General features: G+C 29.7%; 2 protein-coding genes and 1 long non-coding RNA gene across 3 annotated transcripts; 1 reads left to right on the top strand and 2 right to left on the bottom strand.

Moving 5' to 3' along the window:
- The first annotated feature begins 2,142 nt into the window (after positions 1–2,142).
- On the top strand, positions 2,143–5,083 carry LOC121120419 (uncharacterized). Its single transcript, XM_040715285.2, has 5 exons — positions 2,143–2,349; positions 2,501–2,558; positions 2,638–2,727; positions 4,815–4,873; positions 4,939–5,083. The coding sequence occupies exons 1-5, from the start codon at positions 2,256–2,258 to the stop codon at positions 5,010–5,012; spliced, it is 375 nt and encodes a 124-aa protein (XP_040571219.1). The 5' UTR covers positions 2,143–2,255; the 3' UTR covers positions 5,013–5,083.
- On the bottom strand, positions 5,045–10,861 carry LOC139905776 (uncharacterized). The gene is made up of 3 exons (XR_011780824.1): positions 10,485–10,861; positions 5,237–7,558; positions 5,045–5,173 (listed from the first exon to the last, which is right to left on the bottom strand). It is a non-coding gene; the product is annotated as an uncharacterized lncRNA (long non-coding RNA).
- Positions 10,862–11,128: 267 nt separating this feature from the next.
- On the bottom strand, positions 11,129–24,145 carry LOC139905698 (uncharacterized). Its single transcript, XM_071889342.1, has 3 exons — positions 23,890–24,145; positions 23,375–23,485; positions 11,129–11,313 (listed from the first exon to the last, which is right to left on the bottom strand). Exons 1-3 carry the CDS (start codon positions 24,143–24,145, stop codon positions 11,129–11,131), a joined length of 552 nt encoding a protein of 183 aa, XP_071745443.1.
- Positions 24,146–24,504: the final 359 nt, after the last annotated feature.

Raw genomic sequence — 24,504 nt, 5'->3', positions numbered from 1 at the left:
TCTCTTTTTCTTGATTTTTTTTCAAGACTGATTTTATGTTGACGCTCCAATAATGTATGCTTAACGTATCTCACTTTCTCCTTTTTATTAATGTTTATTTCTCACTCAGTGTTATGTAGTTTGATTGATATTTACTCCAAAATGGTGTTGTCTTGTACGAACATAAAATTAATAAATGTCAATAACAATATATGTGCTATTTGCCCAAATGAATGATATATAAACATTGAGTTGTTTTTAATTCATGTGTCATTCAAAGAGCTTTAATTAAAATTATTATACATAATAATATAATATTTACATGGGAGAATAACAAAGAAGTTGGCAAATTGAAATGCAAATGTCGTCTGAGGTTGACTGACAATATGTAATTAGACACATGATTTGAATTATCTACGTTGGAATGTAATATACGAGTATGTACAAAAGCACCGACAGAGTATAACTTTGTCTTAGAATAGGTAGGCATTAAGGTGTGTATTACTTTAAAGAAAAGGCGCATCTTTGTTAAAATTGTATGTGAACTTACTTACAATAGATCTACTGTCCTTCATTACAATTAAATGGGATTTCAGAGACTTCTTTTTGAGTAAATTTAACGATTTTCGAATTACTTTTAGATAACTATTCAAGAGTAATTTTTTTACAAGTTTTTAAGCTCGAGATTAAGGAGGGTCGCAAATTTTAAGACTTTAAGCACGAGACCTGTCTGGTCAAAGTTAAATGAATTTATAACGACTCGAATCCAAAGGTTTGATTCGATTTTATAATTTTTTTGAAATAAATCATGATTGTTTGTGAGTTTGAGACCCCCAAGTTTTCTGAACCTTTTAATTTTGTGTAGGGTCTTCAGCTTTTTCACATCGAACGCTCTGTTTAATTATAATTAAATTATACGAAAATCGTTAGTGTGAATCCCATTCTCTTATGATTGTTTTGTGTTTTTTAAACATTGCTGTTTATTGTCTCAACATTCCTCAGAAAGGGTTGATAAAAATTGTTGTCCTATGAATCAATGAAGAGAGAAAAAAAAGCTTTGAAGGTACTTTATAGAAGAGTTCAATAGGTTTTTGCAAAAAGTATGATCTGTATGCATATTGCATATTCAAAGTCACTGCAAAATCTCATTTCCGTTCAATGGAAATTTCAACATCAGGGAGATTAAATCTGCAGATAGCAGAATAAAAAATAAAGGAAAGATATATAACAAAGAAATAATTGCCAAAATGGAGTTGTTTATCAAAATTAATTAAATTTTTGTGACATTTTTTTGTTCTTCCTTTTAACTATAAAATACATATCCCGGCCATAATGATCAGGAATGATACTTTTCCTTCACGCTTGAGGCATTTGCTACCCTGTTATGGGTCGGAGGATATTCTTGTGTTTCCTCAAACACAAAACAACATTTGCAAATTGAAATCCAAATTTTCGTTACTGCTAATTATGCATAAATAAAATGGAAATAGACCACAAGCCATTTCTATCGATTTGATAAAAAAAAATTAAGAAGACCAAAAGAAAAAAGGAAAACAATAGCTCATAACACCCAAATTGTTGAGTTAATATATCATTTTTGAAGATATGCAAGTTATTACTGAATAAGTAAGTAGATTAGGGTTATGTGTATAATAACCTTTGGAAAATTTCAATCATTTTTCAAGTCCCTTTTCCTGTGAAGCATTACCATTATTATGATTAAATTTATTATTCCCTTTTTCACAAAGAGGAGATGGGTCATGACCTTTGAGAGTCCGTTTTGTGTCTTTTTCTCTTAATTCAAATACATTCATGTATATTGTATATGTATGTACATTAAGCAAACCCACCATAGGGATATACAAAGCCAAATGTACTCATAATTATTCATATTTGATGTTAACATGCTTGTAATTAGGGGTTTTTGATTCTTTTGTAGAGATGAAGCAGTGGCAGTCCTACTTAGTTAGGCCTACATACATAATATGTAGTTGCATATTTATTCTCACGGATAATAGGTACTGTATTTTTTTTTTTTTTTTTTTTTTTTTTTTTTTTTTTTTTTTTTTTTTTTTGTAATGTGATGCCTGAAGAAGCTCTCTTTAAAAGTGTACAATGTTTGTAAATAAGGAATCATTACCTTTGTATATCATTTCAATTATTATTAGAATAAGAATATGAGGAATAAATTGAAATATGAAGAGTTGATCAATATATAATTATAATAATCAATACAATTTATTGGATGAACGTGCAGTAATGTCAAAGACAGAGCCATGAAAAGATACCTCTCCTTGGTCTTACTTCTACACCTTTTTTTCTCTTCTTCGGCTCAAGATGAGCTCATAAATTACTTTAATAAATTATCAGGTAATTATTTTATATAACAAAAGGGGTCTATAGTATTGTTGGATTTCCCAATAACTATCTCCTTAATTCGATTAGTGAGCATAAAATCAATTGCTTTACTATTACAAGGATATATTCCCAGACATTCATTTTCAATTACTATACTTTTTAGATAAAAGACTCTTTCCACAAATGGGGAACAAATTTCAGCACTTTCAATCCAACAATATGTAAGTTTTTGCATATAAGATAGTTCTTTAAATGTTATTTGTTTATGTAAGTATGTAATCTACTACATCACATCCACAGGCAGTTAAAAACGAATGGAACAGAAATTCTCAATTTCAGTCTCTTAGGACAACTATATCCGTACCAAAAAGAGAATCCATGTGGATGCAAGTAAGAAATCATCACTCTTTCAGGGCCGTGGGAATAAGGGAGGGGGGGTGAGTAAATAGGGTATTTGGTTCCATCAATAATGATTATCAATGTTGAAATTTAAAGTTTTTACGTCATAATAAATTGCAACTTATCCCTTCCCTTCTAACTTTCTAGTGCATTTATATCCGAAAATTATCCTTATTTTAAATTTATTTGAAATTGTACTTGTATCCACAAATTTTATTTGTTGATATTTCTTGCATCACCTCCATATCTGCCTTTTTAGATATTTTCTTTTCTAAATATTACACAACAGAACTTTTCTATTATAGAAAAATTCTCAGTATTTTTATATGTATATTCAATTCATCACTACTTTGTACCTACTCGTTGCATAATTATAAGCACTTATAGTCTTAATTAATCTCTCATGTTCATTATTTGAACCATTGTCTAGCCCTAGAACTTCAAAAAATAAAATTTTAATTAGTAATTACAGGATATTATCTAAGAGAGACCTTTTGCGGATTCTTTTTTATTATTATTTCTATTTGGGCTTAATGATGATCTACAATCATAGAGCATGAGTAATTACATAGTTAGATACAACCTTTGATGTGTTCGTCTATCTTAGGTAGAAATATTACCATACATAAAAGAATAATGTCAATCCAGCTTTTTATATACATGACTCATTTTCTCACCCCTATTTTGTTGCAAAGATATTTTTTTATACCTTAAAATGCATCAACATTCATGAGAAGGACTAACCGAATTCTCACGGATAGTGTCTTGGAGTATGTGGTAGTTGTTTAATTTTGTATATTAAATACCTACATAAGTAGTCGTCCTCATTAATTTGGATTAAAATGTTGGCTCATTTTGACATTTTTTAATTAATATTTTGATGCATAAAGTAATATGGTATATAGTAGGATATATATATGATATGCAAATATAATTTAAAGGAACTATTTTCACGCCTGAGTGGAGTGTAGAAACTCTCTTAAATCCGAGTATATACAATTACACTGATTATTTGAGGGCTGAAAAATAGATCGGCCGTTATTTTTGTTTTCCAATTAGCTATTGAATCAAACAATTGCACAAGTACGACATTTCAGCAATGGTCAAAATTATTTAGACACATTTTATCCTAGAATTTGACAATTCTCTGATGTAGGTTTGTTGTTTTAATGGCTCGTGTTGTCCCATATAGGATTTTCTGCAATTGCTTAGTTTTTTTGTGTTTTTTTTGCAATAAATGCTCATTAGTTCTCCAAAAACCATGTAAATTATGCCTATGGAAAGTGAAGTCAAATAATTGAATTTACGTTGATCATTATTAAGATTAATTAAAAGGAAAATTAATTTTCAAAAATGGCTGTAACGGCAATGTTAGGGGGTTCAATGATAGAGCAATTAAAAATTTGTAATTTTATTTTTTTGGAAATTATTTAGATTTTTCGGAAAAGTAAAGAAGGAAAATAAATCGGCAATTCCGCTGATTAACGATTGGTATAAAACTATTTTAAATCAATCATTAGTCCAATGGTAAATAATGTAGGTAATATAAATCTCTGAGTAATGTTAAAAACGTTAATTTTTAAATGGAAAATTCATTTAAATTCTATGGATCATGTTTCAAGATGAAAATCATCTCTGAATATATATGTACCTATGAGCTGATAGATTATAGTATGTATTATTCTTTCTGCATTTTAATGGGTTTTTTACTTTAAAAAAAATGTAGAAAATAAATGAAGGAGGAGGAACAAGGATTGATCGTGATGGATGGGCTCATTCTTTTAAGCAAAATATTGATCAATTTTATAGGCATTTTTGATTTATTTTCCCTTCAATTATTTGCAAACAGCTTAAATTTATGATTATTTCCCTACATATACACTTCCTTTTAAATAGGAAATGTTATAAGATTATCAGTTTAAAATTTGGCGTGTCTAGAATAAAATCAATTCAAATTATACCCACCTCCAACACAAAAGATGTTTTCTAATTTTTCGTTACTAAATATTTGTCTGACAAGGGTCATTGCCGAGCTTTGTTGACATAAGTTATAATATGTATATTCATGTAAATTTCAGATGCTATGACAATGAGACAAAAAAGATCAAAAATGTATGTAACATCTGCCACTACAAAGGTATGTTTAAATAAATATTTCATTATAAAAATCAAGCTCTTGCTTATTACATAAGTTTCCTTCAGGTAAAATCTATAAATGCTGTAAATATCGTCTCTCAAAGACTCGAAGGATTCCATGCGACGAGATTGAAAGATAAAATATACATATTATATCCATTATGTTAAGTCCCTGAAATTTAAATAAAAAAACATTAATTTCTCATTCTAATCTATTGTTTTCTTTACTTTGTGTCCTTATGAACATATCTACCCATATCTGGCAGCCTCATGCAAACCTTTCAATTAAAATGTTTTTAACCTACGAGTACATATAATATTTATATGTTATATATTAAAATGATAGCACGTACGAGTAACATACTTAGTTAGATATAAAATTATTCTGATGTAGCATGCTGGATTCTCACATGTACTTTCATAAGAAAACTTTGGAGTTAGAGTCAGTGTCCTGCTGTGAAGATACCTCTTTCGTTATTCAACCAACCAGCTAACAAACAAGCCTTGAAGTCTGATCTACTGTTAATTAAGAGAACATATGTACCTACATACTATTTCATAATAAATAAGGTTATGGTTTTCCTTTAAGTACGTAGATATGGTTATAAAATAAAATTTCAGGATGAAATCGGAACCATGATGTGAACGAAATAATGCCTTGTTTCCTTTTCCTTTTCCTTCTTCTTCAATACATTAAATTACATGATTTGATTTCCATTAGAATTAATCTGCGAGACCTTGAGAATGTCCATGAACTTATTGGATTCAAGCAAGGGGACTTTCCTCAATAATTCAATTATTACAATGAAACCTTGAGAAAATATCTACTGACCTTGAACAACATAATATATTAATGTTTAATATATCTATAAATCATCTAGGTACTTATCTGTTGCTTCAATTGTTAGAAAACCAGCTGAAATCATACAACTATGATTTATATAGGGCAATGGTGTACAACACCCTTGTCTTATTGGCCTTATCTAACATGTGAAAAAAATTCATTTTTCCTGTCAACTTAATACTAGATTTTTAACTATTTCACGAGGTTTCAAAGGAACAGTAGCTGATATCAAGCTGGTCAGTAGACTGGTTTGATTTTCAACCTTTTTCGATTTTCGGTTACAGATAGGGCAGAAAAGTTACCCTGGAGTATGAACATAAGATGTACAAAATTTTATTGTTCTACGATTTCATATTCAGGTGGCACATTTCGTTCAAAGTTTTTGAAAAAACGATAATGTTCCCTTATTTCGGCTAAATGTTTTGGTAAACGCATACATCAGGTTTTTTTAAATATACAATTGTTAGATGTTGTTAGTACGTTCTACAAATAGTATTTACTAAATTTTTTCATAAAATGATATGTAATCCTGCAAATAGAGAAAATTCATACCAATTTTTTGATGACTCGCATATAATGCGTACCTGTTTTAATGCATTTAAAATAATTTAAATCGTAATTCATTTAAAAGTTTATTCCCTTACATTCACTCGTGAAATTCGAATTGAAAGATAGCAAAATATATAATTTTGGTAAATATCTACTTAAGGACTTGCACCTAATTGGTTATAAATTTTATTTAAATATGAGTTTAAATAATCATCAAATCATTAAAAAAACTAAAAAATTGAATCATTTACAATGAGGACAAGTGATTTATTTATGATTCCTAATTATATTCTTATAGACCTTTAAACAAAAACAATAAAAAAACATACATATAAAGTTAGTATTACATAATTTTCAAAATTTATATTGAGCCATAGTTTCAAACAAAGGCATTTTTTTCTTGATGCTGAAGATACTTTTACAAATCCATTTCTATTATTTTCTCCGTATACGCTCCCCGATGATTTTGTAACTAATTCTATCATACGCTCTACCGCATTGTTGTGGCATGGTATATCCAAAAAGTTTCGATATTTTCCTTTCATATTACTATTTCTTGTATATATTTCTTTGTCAAGGGCATTGTCACTGGCGGTTTTGTAACCTTTTCTACTCATTCTACCACTCATAATAATATTCCGCATGAAATTAAATGCTTTGAATTGTCAAGTTTCTAACCGTTTCTTAAATATTACTTTTAGATTATTCCAATATCTGATGCCTTCCAATAAATCGTCCAGTGAGGAAATTTTGTACACCTAATTTTCATACAAAATTTCATCGCTGGACGGTTTAATCTTCAAGTCTTCACATTTTGTTCAAAGTTTTTGAAAAATGAAAATTTCCCATTATTTTGGCTATATTTTTTGATAACCCCATATTTTTTTAATATACAATTGTTAGATTTTAGTATTTGCTAAAATTTGCTAAAGCCCAAGGCAACTTTTCCGCCCTATCCGTAATTAAAATTCGAAAATTTTTTGAAAATCAAACCGGTCTACTGAGCATTTAAATATAATTATTTAAATTTATAGAAAATGTTGATGAGCGAAAGCGATAAGATAACATACATTGTAAGTATATAACAATCAATTATATACTTTTTTTAAATAAAACCAATTGCTATATAAAGCATTCAAATTTAAGTAGATTTTTTTTAACAAATCAGTTTGAGTTCATGAAAATGTATTTGTTTTATACTCAAAAATATACCTCCCCCCTCCCCCACAAGATACTACTTACATTGCTAATTGGGCCATCTCTCTCAAAGATTCTCCTAACCTCGTTCATAACCTGTGGGCAATAAAAAAAATTATAGGAATTATTCATGGAATATAATATTTTTTCGTACATACATATTCAATATTTTCTTGAGTCTTTGTTGCTTTTAATTGTAGACACGCCAAAATGAGGATGGGATTAATTTTTCATACCCATGTACTTATACATATAAGCATGTATATTACAATGACCTCGAAGTTAATGCTTATTTAAGGGGAGAATAAAAAAAGGAATAAAAAAGAGTATTTCTTAAGGTTAAAATGCAAATGCATTGGAAGAAAAATTTATCTTTAAAGTGTTTATAGTTCTTTAAACTCTCACTTGAGGAATTATACAGAGTACTTATATATTTTAGGAAGTTGCTAAGAGCTTAGGGAAGGGCCTTGTAATGTAGATAAGGATGTGATAAAATTGTGGATCTGTTGTTACATTTTATGTATTTCAGATAAAAAATAGACTTTTTTTACTACAATTCATCCATTGATAGTAAAGAAATTCATGATTTCAGCTCTAGAGGAGAACCTAGTTGAATTATTACTCATTCTGAACGATGATTGGTTGAGCATAATTTATGTCTTTTTCAGTAATGAACAATTACCTACTATACGTAATAAATGAAGAATAATTCAAAAGTTGGGAAGAATGGAATAACTACAAACTGATTTTGGGTCCTTTGGCTTTTTTTTCTCGAAGGAAAGGTTGCAAGATACAATCAAAACCATGGAGTGTTAGGAAATATATATGTTCTTAATTTAACAATATTTTATTGGAGTTTAACATATCAACGTTTCAAACAATAATAAGAGTGTAAAAACTTGATTAATTTTCATGTATACAAAAAAAAAATATATATCAATATCAGTGCAGTCAAATAGACAGTAATTCACTTTAGACTTTATTTACATTATTTCATTTTCCAATGTTGATTATTCATTTGGCTAAGAGCTCAATTTTATATTGATATATTTGGTAAAAAATCTCTGAGTTTATGGTAAAATATTGTTCAGAAAATGTTGTCGAATCTTGTCGAACTTTCTTAATATCCTTTTTTTATGAAAATGAATTACAACTACGGTGTGTTAATATACATATATGTATAATGTACATTCATATGGTTATGTTAAGTTTACAGCATTACTCAACACTTAATTAATGCTATTAAGTTAAACGTTAAGGAGATAACATTTTTAATTGTACAATTGAGGAATCTTCAAGCCTCTAAATATATGTGCAAGAGGAAGTTGAAACTATTAAGCTGAAGGTAAGACTTTTGTGTTAGTAAATGTATGTACAATATACATATAAGACTATAGTCATGTTTCTTACTATCAAAGTGCCATTAATGCCTTGTTTCCTGTTTTAATAAACAAATTTATATGTGCCTACATAGGTAGGTAATTGCAATTAAGTAAAAATCAATAAAAAATCTTGATCATTTGTTATTTCTGTGTTGTTGTTTTTTTAATCAAAATAAAGAACCTTGATATTATTCAGTAATGATTTGCTCAAATTATTGTGAAATCTCCACTCTTTTATTCAAATGATGTACGAAAAAAGGTTAATGAACGATGATGGTGAATTAATATATTTAGAAGCAAAGTATATACATATGTAAGACGATTCAAATTCTTTTTACATGCTATGAATTAAGAAATTATTAACATAGGACTGTAATATTCAATATGAGTGTGTAGGAGTTGGATCATTAAGATGCCAAAATAAATATTTATTTATATTTGAATCGCCTCTTTGATTTTTAGCAAACAATTTTGATTGTTTTCCTTTTATTTATGACTCAATTTGAAAATCAAAAATGATTTAAAAAATTAACTAATATACTAAGACCAGGATTGACAGATTTACATTTTTTAAGGGGTTAGTACACAGCCAGTGGGATAAATTATCATCGTACTTCATTTGCCCAAATTGCCTCAATATTAAATCCTGGTATGATATTGGATCTGTTAGCATCCATTTTAGCTCTATAGCCGTATTATCTATGCAGTTATTTGCGTCTTTGTGCGTGCGCTCGGGACACAAAAATGGTCACAAGGTGTTCATATTCGAATGACATCTCAAGGATTTTATATTTTTTGTTATAGAGTTTTCTCAGCTGAATAAATAGGTATCATAGTTGCAAAATATTTAGGTCTAAACTCCCGATTTAAAATTCCCACACTGTATATTCATTACACTGACCGAAATGACAAAAGTTGGGAATTGGGTTTCCCCTGATAATTTTTTTATGCATTTGATTCCTCTAAATAAGAAAACGACCATCAAACGTCCAAAAAAATGGTCCTTCATGCACGTGTTTTGATTTCAAAATCTGTGAAATGTCGAAAAGAGGACATTTTGGTGTTATTTTATTAAAATTATCGATTTGAATCCAGTTACATAATTTTTATTTCGTAATTATTATAGATAAAACATAAATTTTGCAATATCATTTTTACAACCTTTCTCTAACTTGCCTCACTGTAAGTGTATTTTAGTTCCAAACATGTTGCCAATGAATATATATTCTCTTTTGGTACTGCGTATTACGCGCATTTATTTGGATGTTTCGATTTATTGCTAAAATATCATTTTTTAATACAAAGTGGTAAGTATATTATTATCGAATATACTTTCATTGTTCCTTTATCCAAAATAAAACACCCGATTTTACTTACAATTTTGGACTGTGAAAACTGTCAGTTAAACTCTTAAAAATACGGGTTTTTATTCATTATTCCTTAATTTCTAATGTTGATTTGTTTTAATTTATTTTTTGGTTTTTATTTAAATATTGTATAAGTTTGATATTTTTCATTTATTATGAGGATTTAATTAATTTTTTTCGATCACCTTTCAAATAACAAATTATGAATTAATAATTGCTTCTAATTGTTTTTTGTTTTAAAGAGAAATAAATTAAACTCAATTTTAATATTACTCATATATTTCCGGCCCGTCTCTCTTGTCCACAAATTTAATCTGAAGCATTGGTCACTTATTTTACTACATATGGCACGGTATTTTGAGAAGTCGAAGAGATGAAGACACAAAACTAATCAGTTGACATTGAGGAAAGTCTACTGTGATAAAAGTTCAAGTGCCGTTTTCTAATCATGAATATTAATGATTGAAGTAGCATCCCAATCGAGGTTAGGTGAACAGTATGACAGTACACTGATATCTCCCAAGTCACTTCCGTCTCTTATGTTTCATATTCTTTATATCCTGAATTGTCTATCTTCATGCTTGGAGCTTGATAGTAAAGATAGTAGAACATCCTCAAAGTGAGTATGCCACACACCTTTCTCCACAAATTTCATGATGATACATGGTACTCTTTTTCATATTCTGAATTAATAGTATTTGATGTAGCATATGTGATGGACGAGGTAAAATATTTAAATCTACTTTAATTTCAAACAACATATGGAAGTAAAAATTCCCAATGAACTCGACTATAAGGCGCAATTTTTTTGTTTGATCTTCAGCCAACTAATGCTTTGAGATGTAGAGTTGTGGGAAACGACTTGCAGATATGAGCCATATTGAATGTGAAACAATGACGATTTTCATGTTTAGAAGTTATTCATCTGCAATTCCTAAGAGAATCCTTTTTGTAATGCGATAAGAATAAAATTGATCATTAGACAAATCATCAACGACACATTCAGACATTTCACGTTGGGGGAAACTTGTGGTTATTTTTCTGAATTTATAATTAAATTCAAAGTCGTGAACGTTACGACGAATAATTTTCCCATGTTTCCCTATTTATAATAAATAAACAGATAATAAATATGAATATTCAAGGAAACTAGTTAGCTCAATTTTTGGGACCATCCGAGTTCAACACAGCAATAATTTATTGATATGAAGTTCATGCACTATTTGAACAAGTCTATGGAGAAAAAAATTCTCTATTAGTTGCACTCTGAGCATATTTATTATCAAGTTCTAAGCAAGAAGATAGACCATTTAGGATATCAAAAATTAGAGTCAAACCCGATGGAAGTGATACTGTTCACCTAACTGCAATCCGTATGATACTTCAATAATTAATATCAAACATTTGAACAAAACCACTGAGCCTTTTAACACGGTAGTCATTCCACAAAGTCAACTGACTTCCCCCTAACTCTTCTATTATACAAATACGACCCGTATTAGAAGGATGCTTCCATACAATGAATTATCTCCACTTGAAGCCTGATTTTATTTTTTCAAAAAACCATATATTTTTTTTTTTTGAATAACAAAATCATCAACTGAAGCAATGACCTTTTTAAATTCCTTCTTATGTATGATGTAAAATGATATTCTAATGTACATTTGTATTTCTTCGCTATAGCGATTATTTACTTACCTTTAGACATTATGTTTTAATTTAAATTTGACTTAAAGAAAAACATAAATCACATATATGAGTATTTTTAAGATACCTAAATTGAAGTATGAATATCCACATAAATCATTGAATGTAAGAGTATTCCTGAATCTCCCCCTCTCATTCTTAGGGGAACTCAGCAGCATCAACAAATATCTTAGAACAATTGCAAGAAGATTTTTCATTATTTTGAAGTATGTATACACATAAGGATGCTATTAAAATGATTAGTGGATTTAATTTTTTCCAAATAATAAGGTCGAATAAATTAACTGAGCAAATACGTACATACATCAATACGCACGTGCTGAATTTTTTATATTCATATTGAATATAAGTTGAAGGATACAGTACTATTCTGTTTGCGTATCTTGTAGGTACATAACATAGGTATATCTATTTTGTTTTTGTGCAAAAATGTAATAAAAATGAAGGTGGTTTATGATGAATTGAACATCTATTGTATAATAATTGCCTATAAATGGTGTGAGGTAGGGGGAGGAGAGGGAGAGGGAATTGAATAAATTACTGGTTTCATGGCCCTTAATATGCACATATCAAAATACCTCTCTAAATACCACAAAAGTAAGTAATACTAGGGATCTCAAATAAACATTAAAATTAAATTAAAAGGATGCATTTCATGATAGATGATCGGTCACATAAAATTGTTTATGTGCTCACGTCAGAAATACTATCAATAATTCCTAAACTACATACAATAAAACATTTATCTTGCTAAATAAGATCATTTATTTGAAGAATTCCTATAGTTTACCTTGATTGTACTATTTAGACATCGATGTACCTTTTGTTGATCATATTGTATGCATCTACGTACCTTTGATTATTTTCTATTCTCTTTGCAATCACATAATTCATATGGTGTAGGCCTTCCACTCCTGGGATAAAAGCATTATTGTTTTTCATTATAAAGTCTAATTTGAAAATATAAAGGCAAAAGTCCTATCACGAATATTTTTATGAGTTTCAAATTTGATGTTTGGTCAGTCAGTATAAGTAAGTTTATACGTTTCTATATATAGGTAAGTAGACTGGCATTAGAGTTGTTGGTTATTTCTCAAGGAAATAAAATGGCTGTAATGAATCAAAAAAGTATAATTATATCATGATATACATTTAGTAGGGCCTTATTACATCTACATTAAATTGTAGAACTCTTCTTGTTTGCTTGGACACTATTTCTTAAAAAATAAATATTATGTAGACTTCATTGCCTAACATGGAATGTATCTAAAAACCGTCAAATTCGGGTTTTTTTTCATAAAAACTACTTTTTACTCTATAGCAATTTTATATAATATACTAGTATGTATGTGAGTCATTTTTAATTTTACTAAATATAATATATACACACATTCAAATCATATAAAGACAAATAAATATGTTTTCTCTAAAATCAGTTTTATAGCATACTGTCCATAATGACTTAAGAGTTAATCCACAAATCAACATGGACTCCATAATTTCAGCGTTGGGTGTTATAGGGAAAAAATATTACATTAAATTTTATTTATATAGACAAAATCAATGACTGACTTTAATAGACACAATAGGCCAAAAAGTAAATATGAACTAAGTAGACATATTATATTTGTGCATATTATGTAAATTAAGTGTTCGATGTATATCGAATGGGAGCAACACTTGTGTTGAATTCGACATGTTAGATAACCTTACACTGACTTGATTCTATTTCAATTTATTAGGACATAGAAAAAACATTACGACATAAGTAATATTGCAATGAATGTGGATATACATAACTGAATGTGCTAATGTGATAATTTTGACTCGTAACATCTGTATTGTTATCAATAATAATTTTATAATTATTATTGCATAATTAACTATGATATCGAGAGACATTCAACATATATTTTTTTATTGTTAGAAAGAGTTGGAAAAAGATGAGCAATTTAATAGACGTTAATTGTATATTATGTATCTACCATAAATACAAGAACCCGGATGCACTTAAAAATTTTCAAAACGGCCAAAAAATTGATAATGATGTAATCTGTAGTCCATAAAAATACGTATGTAGTATTATTACTAAACAAAACTATAACTTAGATATTGGTCATTACGAAACATCACATGCCCCTATGTGGATACATAGATAGAATTATAACATAACTTACTTTTATTTTTGGGCGAAGTAAAGAGGTGTAGAATAACATCTGAACTTTGTCTGCCATTTCTGTTTCTATAATTACTATTTTAAGAAAAAATCATATTTTGAAAATACCACCACATAGATTGAAAAAAAAATATAAGGCCCCTAGTTCTTCTATGCTATAAAAGCCTATGGATTATAGTAATGCAAATTATTACATAGGATAGTGGCAGCCAATGGTAAACGACATGAGATATTATTTATTTAACTTATTTTAGAGCTACCTATCTATAAAAAATCAATATCCATGTAAGAAAACACTTCAACCATATGTACATAAAATATTCCATCTACAAATTTTCAAATGACACAGGGACTCATTTCTATGTTATCAATAAATCATGACTCAATGAATTTTGATCAAGCAAATTGTATATAAGCATAAATATTTTTAGAATTTGGGCATTCTACCTTCAATATAGAAGTACACTTATCAAAGGAATATGGAAATGACAAGTGTAGGTAGTCTATCCATAGGTTTTATTGTGGGCTATATCGTTTTTGGAATTTAAAATAATAATGATATTGAATTATTGCTACAATTGCGAATAGTGGGATAGAAATGTGGAGAATGCACAATGCTAAAAAACGGTACTTTTCTTTGTATGTATACATACAGTGTAGTTAACTATTTACGTAATATATTGGAATTATGAATTCAAGTAGTCTCCATCATGATGCATATTAGTTGAGAAAGAAACCTTTTTAAAATTCAATAGAAGATTTGGCTGGTTCATACCTATAATAAATCATTATTTATGAATTTTTTTATTATTATAAGAATGGTTTTATTCAGTGAACAAAAAAATTATATTACATAATGGGATAAAAATCAATGAATCAACATATAATTAAGAGAACGCAAAAACAAAATTTTATAGTGACAAGAAAAATGCGGCAAATAATGTATTTCTGGTATTAAAATTAGGATAGTATATATGTATGTTAAAAGAAAACTGTTGCTTAGGGATGCTCTTTTGGACTATGCAGCATAGAAAAGATAATTTGTACCTATTTGTATCTTTATCACCCCCTCAAATATATTCAATGTATAATCCACGAAATTGTTGAGTCCTTAAGAAATTATGGACCTTTGGATTAGAGTTGCATAAAAAACATTTAGCATCGTACTAATAACCACCTTGATTTTACAATAGATTAAGTTTATTGAAGAAGTCATCCGTCATACGAACCATTACTCTCTAGATATCAAATATGTCCTTCAGAAGTTTTTAAACTAGCTTCACCAGAAAAGTTTGCCATTCTTGCAATACACATCATATAGTTACATGAAAGTTCTTAGTATACATTTAAGTAGAGTTGGTACAACTAGGCCTTAATGTGGTAGCTTGGAAAATATAGGTAAATTAGGGTAATATCAGTCCCAAAATCTCCCAAATCTCGTCCAATCTCATTTTATATCATAAGAATATGTCCGAATCACCCCCATTCATAATATAATATCAGCGACGTCATCCTCAATCTATCTTAGAAGTATAATTGAATATCAAATGCTTATTAAAATAACAATTAAGAGTAATACTGAAAAAGTATTCTGGTTCTTTTGTCCGTTATAATTATTGTAAAAATGAGAGATACATAAATTTTTACTCAACTAACTCAATAGGATATAACTAAGCTAAAAAGTATATATATATCACCCACAAGGTGGTGTGGTAGTATGTAGTCTTGGGAGTGCGAAATAATTAAATTCAAAAGATTCATTTTTAATTGATTTTTCTTTTTCCCTAAATACAATTTTGAAATTGAATTTACAAATACCTAAATAATATTATTCTTCATGTAGATGTAATATTTTGCCGCAAGGTAGATCTACTCTCGATCGTTTCGTATACACCACTCATGAGCCCAGTGGTAAAATAACTGAATTGACTTTAATCCAAATAAAAATGATGTCTTATAAAGAGTGCTTCAAAATTTAGGACGTTTCTCAAGGCCTTATAATAAAAACGGGACAATTCATAGGACGAAATTGATTTTAAGTCCCATAGTAAGGACTTTTGCAGTCCTAATTGTGTTTGTAGTTCTTACGATGGGAAATCTAAATATTTATCCTGGATATTAATGGAAAATCAACTTTTTTTTTTTAAATAAAATTGAAATCCTTGCAAAATTATGTGTACATAAAAACATGAGTTCATATATATTTATGTACCTATGAGCAATATTGAATTACTTTTCCAACGCATGAAATTCATTTGACTTTAAATGATCAAAATACCTACATACATATGTATATATTTTTATGATCTTCTTGAGAAAGAAGATTCGCTATTTTTTCTGAATCTATGCAAAGTATTTTTATTAAATACATCCAATAAAAACATGAAAGTTACATCCTCAATAAAGAAGAACGAAGGTAATATGGCTGTATGAACATATTAGAAGATCTTTGTTCATAGGTATTTACCTTAGTACATATTTAAATACATTTTCAAGAATGCTGAAATAGACTTGCATCCTGGGCATTGATGAGAGAATTTCATTACTTCATATAACCACCTATATTGTTGACCTCATTAAAATCCTTTAATATACTTTAAGCATTATAGTTCCCATTTCCTAACTTTATATTAATAATAAAGGATTATACTATATTTGTAGATAGAAAAAGGTGAAGCTACATGGAAGTAGTTAAGTAGAAGGAAAAATTGCTGGTACTTCCTTATAAGGTAGTATAAGCATATACTTATAAAATAAGGTATCATATTGAACAAGTATTGCAATCCAGTGGCAATTCAAATGAAAGGGCTATGTGGGTTGTAAAATAATTTAGTCTACATAATTATATTTTGTAGCTCACACCATAAAATGTAAAGAATTCATGGTAGAAATCGAGTGGACTCTCATCAAAAAGACACATTTGTATACATGAAAAAGTTGCAAGGAATACAAATTAAATCGAACATATGTTGAAACCTTATTTTGGAGACCTATTAAAAGGAAATTAATTTTATATTAAAATGTCTATTTATGTATGTAATATCGAACATTTTATTTGTGTATTTTAATGATTAAAAGTGTGTCTTATCTATTTGCTAACTCAATAAGAACGAATTAAATTCAAATCTTATCTCCATGTAAATGTCCTCCCAATTTTACTGTACGGATCTGAGATCTGGAATCATTCCAGAAACTGCTTGATTAAGTTCTTAGAAAAGGTGCAAGCCAGGTGTGTGTCATTTTTTTCCTTCATTACGAGAAAATGAGAACTATCAATGCAAAATCAAAAGACTTGGCCCTATCACTTTGTATCATAGACGTGCTATTAAGGATGTAACTACTCTCCACATAATTTGAAACAAAAAATTAACCTATCTCTCCCACCCTGCAGCTAAATAAAAGCTACCTCTTTCACGAGACAAGACTCTCCGCTCACAACATCATCTACCTCCCAAAACTAAATATTGACATTTTTTATCATAGTCTTTGGAATACTATACCTTTTTGTATTCCCCAAGAATGTGAAACTGACCTCAAGCGATTTTAAGTTAATTCTTTTTTTTTTTTCTTCTTTTTTCTTTTTTTTGAGACACGTACATATATTACTTATATTTGTGGTTTATTTTATTATGCTTGTTTGTTTTTTTTTTTCACTGACACGTTATTTAAAATAAAATTAATATTCGTATCTTAAATGCATCATTTTTATTATGAATGATAATTTTTATATTTTATATACACTAAATATCAGTCGAACTTTATATTTATTTTTCACTACCCCTCTGTTGTGTTCGCAACCCCCACTTTGGGAACCACTGTTGTATATTATCGCTAATATTCTTTGGTATCTCAATCCATCGAATAGCATTGAATAGCAAATGTATAATAGACATAAATATGTCTATAATATACAGTATTGGCTGTTTATATTCATTAATAAAAAAATAAAAAATTAGTCAAAAAAACCCGACAAGAACCATGTAATTTCCTCAAAAATGAATACAATATGCACTTTTAAATCTGTTTTGGTAGTATCGCTTATCAATATGATAACATATTCAATCAAGAAACAATGAAAACTACTATAAACTCGTAATTATTTAGCAATAAAAATGACCGATTTCTTTTTTTCTTTCTTGATAAAATTGACCAACCCACAATGATCTATGAGAAGGAATGCGTGTGGGCATTCAATAGTCTTTAATGAATGAAGTGTCAAATCAGTTTTGTATACTTATATATATTTCAATAATTCAATCCCTTGAAGGTCAAATTAAGGGGGCAAGGAATGTCATTACGTCACGAAACCCACCTATAAAATATTTCAAATAACTAAGAAGTTATGCTCTTTTGTCAGATTGCTTCAGACTGGAACAACATTTTCATTATGTCGTCAAGAGTAACACATAATATCTACCTACCTATGTTTATAAGCACATAGTACTTACATACATAGATCAAATCTATATTGATAATAATAATAATACTTAAAGTTCAAATCCATGGAGCCCATGAATAGGGGCAACTGTCTTGGTGCAATTGAATTCCTGATTTTAACGATTTTAATGTCATATTAAAAATAAAATAATGAGACTAAAAAAACAATAAGAATTATATGACAGTCATACTCTTCAATTATATTTATAGGTTTTTATTATTTACATATAAACAGTACAGTCTCATAATAATGAATCATTGGGGGAGAAGGATGGTCAATTTCTGCCGAAATGTCCGTTACCTTGCAATACTCTAGCTTTATAACACAAATCACATAAGGTTACAATGTAATGAAGGACAACACTTGTTCATAACTAATAAGAAAATTAATATATGTAGTATTTTTGTCAGCTGTCGATTTATCTTGAACTCAGATTGTCCTAATTTGTTTTCTGAATTCTGATTGGTTAAATTCGAATTAGCTTTTGTTGTACTGCCAACAATTACTATTGCTGAAGAGAAACCCATCGTTGAGAAGAATTGTTTAATCTCTAATAACTGATTATGGACTGCTTTTTCTTCTCTTTCTAAGGGTAAATTGAGAGATTCAATAAAGATAATGTTTTATCACCCACTATCACGAAAGTAATTTGTTTCATCTCACTTCAACGTCAGTTAACAATAGCGTTCAAATCTTGACCTAACATAGTTTGTCCAGTGAGATCAGTTGGGTAAGATTTAAAATACATTCCCCCCCCCGATTTTGACCGTTGCATATCACCAGAATTCGTTATAAAAGGATCTTACAATGTTGTATTTAATCATTTTTAAGTTATGCAAAATAAAGTTTTTGAGAAGTACGATTCCATTTTAGTGATTATATCATTATTTTACATTTGATATTATTGGTTTTCAAAAATATCTTTAGTGTAGGGGATAGATACTATAACGGAATTAGATATTATTAGTGATACAGAAAGGATGGAACCCCCTGTTTTAAATCGTATGTAGTGCAAGATCAAAGTAGCAACCAAATATCCCAGATTTTGTATCTTTTTTTTTTTTTTTTGCAACGTCTTGTGCATTGATTGTCAATTTGTAGTGATTGCAAAATAATTGAGAATAAATAGACAAAGGTTGATATAAAAAAACACATTTTTCGTAACATGCGTTCATTAGGTATTTATGTAGAAAATTAAATATTTTTAAGTACTTCATACTTCGTATGTTTTAGCACTGTTAAAGGCTCTTTTATCAACATCTTATTGTAAAGTGTGTCCCTGCAAATCGTGAACGAAATTTTCCAAGCTCAATTTGCTCAAAATTTTCCAAGCTCAATTTGCTCAAAATTCTCAAATAAGTACAAGATGTATAAGAATGAGACTTTATATTAATATTAAATTGGAGGTCTTCTTCACGTATTCCTCTACCATGTCTGCCTACTCCTTCTCTGAGGAAACCTTTAGGGCATCCAAATTCATATGAGAGCTGTCAAAGGCCTTCCTCTCGGTGGCATCCCAGATCACATAGTCAAGAGAGCTCCAGTCTGGTGAGAACTTAGGCCATATTTACTAGGGTCAAAAATTTGCCAAGTTGTCTAAACACTACTTACGAGTTTTTTTGTCCTTGTGGCTTCTAGGCTTCCTCCCAAGGCTCTCGTTTTCCTCCTTTAGCTTTTTAATCTCACTAATAAGCCCCTTGGAGTAGGGGACGATGTGTGCCATCTCGTCATACCTCATTCATGCGTCAATAAGTGCTGACACATGGTTTTTAGCCTTCCATCCCATTTATTCTTTGTCTCATGAAGAAATTTGATTCACAAAAATGGTTTGATTTTGTTGCTCTACCCGTTGATATTACGAAAAAAAACATACTCAAAGTGTCATTCACGATTCCTTGGGACACCTTGTATGTACATCAAATATATGTAACCATTTGTAATAATGTCAAATTGTCTTTTCATTTGCTTTTAATATGCAAAGAAGGTGTAGTACATATTATGTAACATACATGGAGTAGGAATTGTAAAAGGCAACCAGAAACAGATACAGTATATGCACAAGATTTTAAAATATACGAACATTCAATTAATGCACAAAAGGCACCACTTTTGAACCACTCTGTAAAAGAGTGGTTCAATTGTGAGTAAGTTTCATATCAGTAACGACCAAATTCTTCTTCTGGAACAAAATCATTTGAGGTAGTATTTTTTTTCTTCATTTTCTACATTTTAATAATAAATCCGTTTTTTTCTGTACATATGATTTAGCTATTTTTATGGAGCTTTTTCCTTTGACTTAGATCGATGAAGAGGCAGTTAAAATGTTGTGGAATATGAATTAAGTACATAGGTATAGGGAAATTGCAACAAATTATGTCTATTTCCGAGGCACTCCTTCTTGACCTTAGGGGAGGAGAAGAGAATCATCATGAGCTTTTAACAACAACAAACACACTAGGTAGACTAACAAACAGTACCAACAATAGAACACAACAAGATGAAAGGATTCTTCTCTACGGATCCCTTCTACAATAAACATATTTATTTATTTCCTTAATTGTGGTAGATGACACTAATTATTTTTCTTGAAAAGAGTATAATTGGTATTGTATTTCCGTGGCAAACATATTTTCAAAAAGTTGAGAGAGATTGAAGCACTTTACATATGTGGAAACCCATTGGTTTGATTAATATAATATATCCCTTTGACATCAATTTAATTTTAATCTAATCATTTGAAGGGAAGGATCTCAGGAATCAACAATTATGAGGATGTACTTTATGAGTCAATAAAATTTAAATTTAAATAAAAGACAAAATATATCTCTAATTAAAATAAGAACCCATTTTGTACAATAGTATCGTGTATGGGAAAACGATTCCTGTTTACAAATGTTTTAAAGACTCATCTCCATGTTGGACGAAGAACATTCTGTCTTGAGTGTATATTGTTGGATATTTTCTTTGTTTTAGTTATTTTTCAAAAAGGCTCACCCATTTTACCTCACATTACAATTACAATTAGTAATCAAATATTAGTTAATTTACTTCAAATAAGCAAGTTCCAGGTCAGTGTTAGACAAAGCTGCAAAACTGAGCCCTCTCCGCTGATTAATCCATTGAGTAATTCAACTTAGATGGCTGCCGAGGCAAATTTAGTCACTCAGTCTAGTAGTTAGATTATGAAATCTGTATATTTTTACAAAATGTATGTAAGAAAATTTTTCCCCATGTAAAGCAAGTTCAGGTTAGTGCGGCTTTTATTATATGTAGTACGGTTTTATTTAATAGCTCATGTCCACCATTTCTTTGGAAAAAGAAAGAAATGCTTATTTTTAGTAAAGAAAAGTCCAAATTCAATCAGTCCGGTGTATCTACAAAACTATTAATCTATATTATTTAGAGTATTACTTTATACATATAAAAAACTAACCCTACCATCAACTGATCCTTGGTTAGTGATCAATAAACTATTGCAGCCATAGTTTTGGTTGTGCAGAACTTTTCTCACGTGTATGTTGTTTGTAATGCAATTAATTATATTCTATCGATGTATCTACCTATCATAACAAAAACTAATTGATCTGTTAAGTAGAGTAATATGTCTGCAAAAATTAGGTAATTAAAAATAGATGACACTGCAGTTTAAATGGTGAAAAAGTCTATGCATAATTATGAATAGTGGTTAGAAAAAACAAAACAGGTTTATGTAAGTATTACACATTATTATACCTATATGTGCAATGTGCATACATACATCATAAGAAATGAATAATAAACATATGCCTTGGATCCGGAGTGAAACCAAAGAGTTATTGGGGGGGGGAGGATAATCTACAATATTATTAAACTCCAGTTTATAATCAGCACTATATATTTAGTTTCCGTGTGCTAAACCCTAGCCAAATCCTTGAAATTGATTTTTAATTTCATTACAATTTCCCAAATTTAATACATTTGCCAATACGTGTTTTAAAAAAAGTAACTTGATGATGATGTAGGGCAAGTACCTATGTATGTAGTATGTCCGTTAAAACATAGACATAATTGAGCCTAGAGGGAGAAATCCTTGACTAACACATTGTAATAGGACAAGGGAGGGGATTTTGTGTCTCTCTACGATACACACAAAACTAAAGTTTTATGAACTAAAAAAGCATTGTATATTTTATTGTAAAGATGCAAAGATAGTAAGTGTTAGGAATCCTTGGGAAGATCCCTAATTGAAAAATTGTGATAAGGTAGAATTTTCTATATTTTTGGTATTTTGTTCCCCATAGATTGTTTTTATTTTTGCAAATAAAACTATGAAATCAAAATACATTAATACTTGTAGTTGGTTCATTTATCAATTCTCCTCAAGCATGAGTCATTATTTATTTCTTCCTTGATGTAATAATTGGGTTTTGTTATTAATTATAGATATGTAGTAGAGCTAAATTACAAATAGCTCAAGGATATGTCTTCTTGACATTCACTCTTTTTTGTAGTCATTTACTGTGTGCCGATAACGGATACAAAACAGAGCAAGGATTTTATTATGTTATAGGTCTTTGCTTTTTACACAATGATATTTATCGTAAGCATGGGCTGTTCTAGGATTTTTTGTCAATATTGAATTTGATGGCGTAGAAAATAATATTTATATATATATAGAGTCCTTTTTCCTTTTTATAAGGTATAACACATTGGTCAATAAGTCCCGGCCCTAGATAGGAAAACAACATTTTTTTGCCAAAATTCATTTTTATTCATCAATTTAATCTCCCTTTCGAAAGATATAATAATTTCAACGTTTCTCTAGCCTTTCGATACCACGGGTGTAGAAAAATTTATCGATACCTTCAAAATATGCTTCAGTTTCGAAAATCACCTCCTCATCTGAGCCAAATCTCTTTCCACGGAGAATCTTTTTGAGTTCTGCGAAGAGCCAGTAGTCTCTGGGGCCAAGATCTGGAGAATACGATGGGTACGGTAGTAATTCGAATCCCAATTCGACCAATTTTGTGACTGTTTTTATTGGCCTGTGACATGGTAAATTGTCTTGGTGAAAGAGCACATTTTTCTTCTTCAAATGAGGTATTTTCTGGGTAATTTCGGCCTTCAAACGATCCAACAAACCTATGTAATAGTCCTTGTTGTTTTTCCCAGCTGAAGTTTGAGCCTTTGGACGGATTTCTCGTCTGCACACCACTCAGCAGACTGCCGTTTTTATTCTGGAGTAAAGTGGTTATGCTCCGGTGTAAGCAAACGTAGCACCCATTTGGAAAACAGCTTTTTCTTACCCAATCGTGTATGATGGTGTTAACACTACCTTTTGATAACTTCAGAGAGTCAGTTATCTCTTGCAACTTCACTTTGCGATTGCCCATGCTCATTTTCATGGTTTTTTTCATTATTTTCCGGAATAAACACTTCATTTAGCCGACAAGGGCGTTCAGTATCATCGGTATCCGTACGACCACGTTTGAAATCAGCAAACCATCGTTTGATAGTTGTTTTCGATGGGGCAGAGTCTGGATAACATTTTTCAAGCCAAGCTTTGGCTTGAACGGTGTTTTTCCCCTTCAAAAAAGCATTCAGAATCAACACACGAAATTGCTTTGAATCCATCCTTTTGAAGAATCACAAAAGCAGCAACACTTAAACCGCTATAACTCGATAAATAATGTACGAAACGTCATGAAATTTTGACAATAACCTTTTGAATGTTTGTACTTCCGAAAAGTATTTTGTTAATGGCGCCATCTGTTAGTTAGGCCCGGGACTTATTGACCTAATGTGCTATAAAGTAAATTCTATATTTTCAAGGGGGCCCACAGTCATTCATTAAATAATCCTATAATATCCTGATTGTAGGTATATATCAACATTTTTTTCAAACAGAAATACAAAAATAGTTCATAAATAAATTAGTATTTACTATGTCTTCCATTCCCCCCATTGTTTTAATATTATTAACTTAACAATGG

Source organism: Lepeophtheirus salmonis, chromosome 6 (assembly GCF_016086655.4).
Source record: "Lepeophtheirus salmonis chromosome 6, UVic_Lsal_1.4, whole genome shotgun sequence".
NCBI lineage: Eukaryota > Metazoa > Arthropoda > Copepoda > Siphonostomatoida > Caligidae > Lepeophtheirus > Lepeophtheirus salmonis.
The sequence above is the reverse complement of the archived record's forward strand: the minus strand, read 5'-3'. Positions and strand labels throughout refer to the sequence as shown.

Bases quoted from the DNA above. Each gene is read 5' to 3' on its own strand.
- LOC121120419 (XM_040715285.2), top strand. From the start codon at position 2,256: ATGAAAAGATACCTCTCCTTGGTCTTACTTCTACACCTTTTTTTCTCT. The intron at 2,728-4,814 runs GTAAGAAATCAT...TGTAAATTTCAG, and splicing joins GAGAATCCATGTGGATGCAA to ATGCTATGACAATGAGACAA. The intron at 4,874-4,938 runs GTATGTTTAAAT...AGTTTCCTTCAG, and splicing joins TAACATCTGCCACTACAAAG to GTAAAATCTATAAATGCTGT.
- LOC139905698 (XM_071889342.1), bottom strand. From the start codon at position 24,145: ATGGATTCAAAGCAATTTCGTGTGTTGATTCTGAATGCTTTTTTGAAG. The intron at 23,486-23,889 runs GTGAAGTTGCAA...CGTATTCTCCAG, and splicing joins TGAGCATGGGCAATCGCAAA to ATCTTGGCCCCAGAGACTAC. The intron at 11,314-23,374 runs GTATCGATAAAT...TATTATAAATAG, and splicing joins AACTGAAGCATATTTTGAAG to GGAAACATGGGAAAATTATT.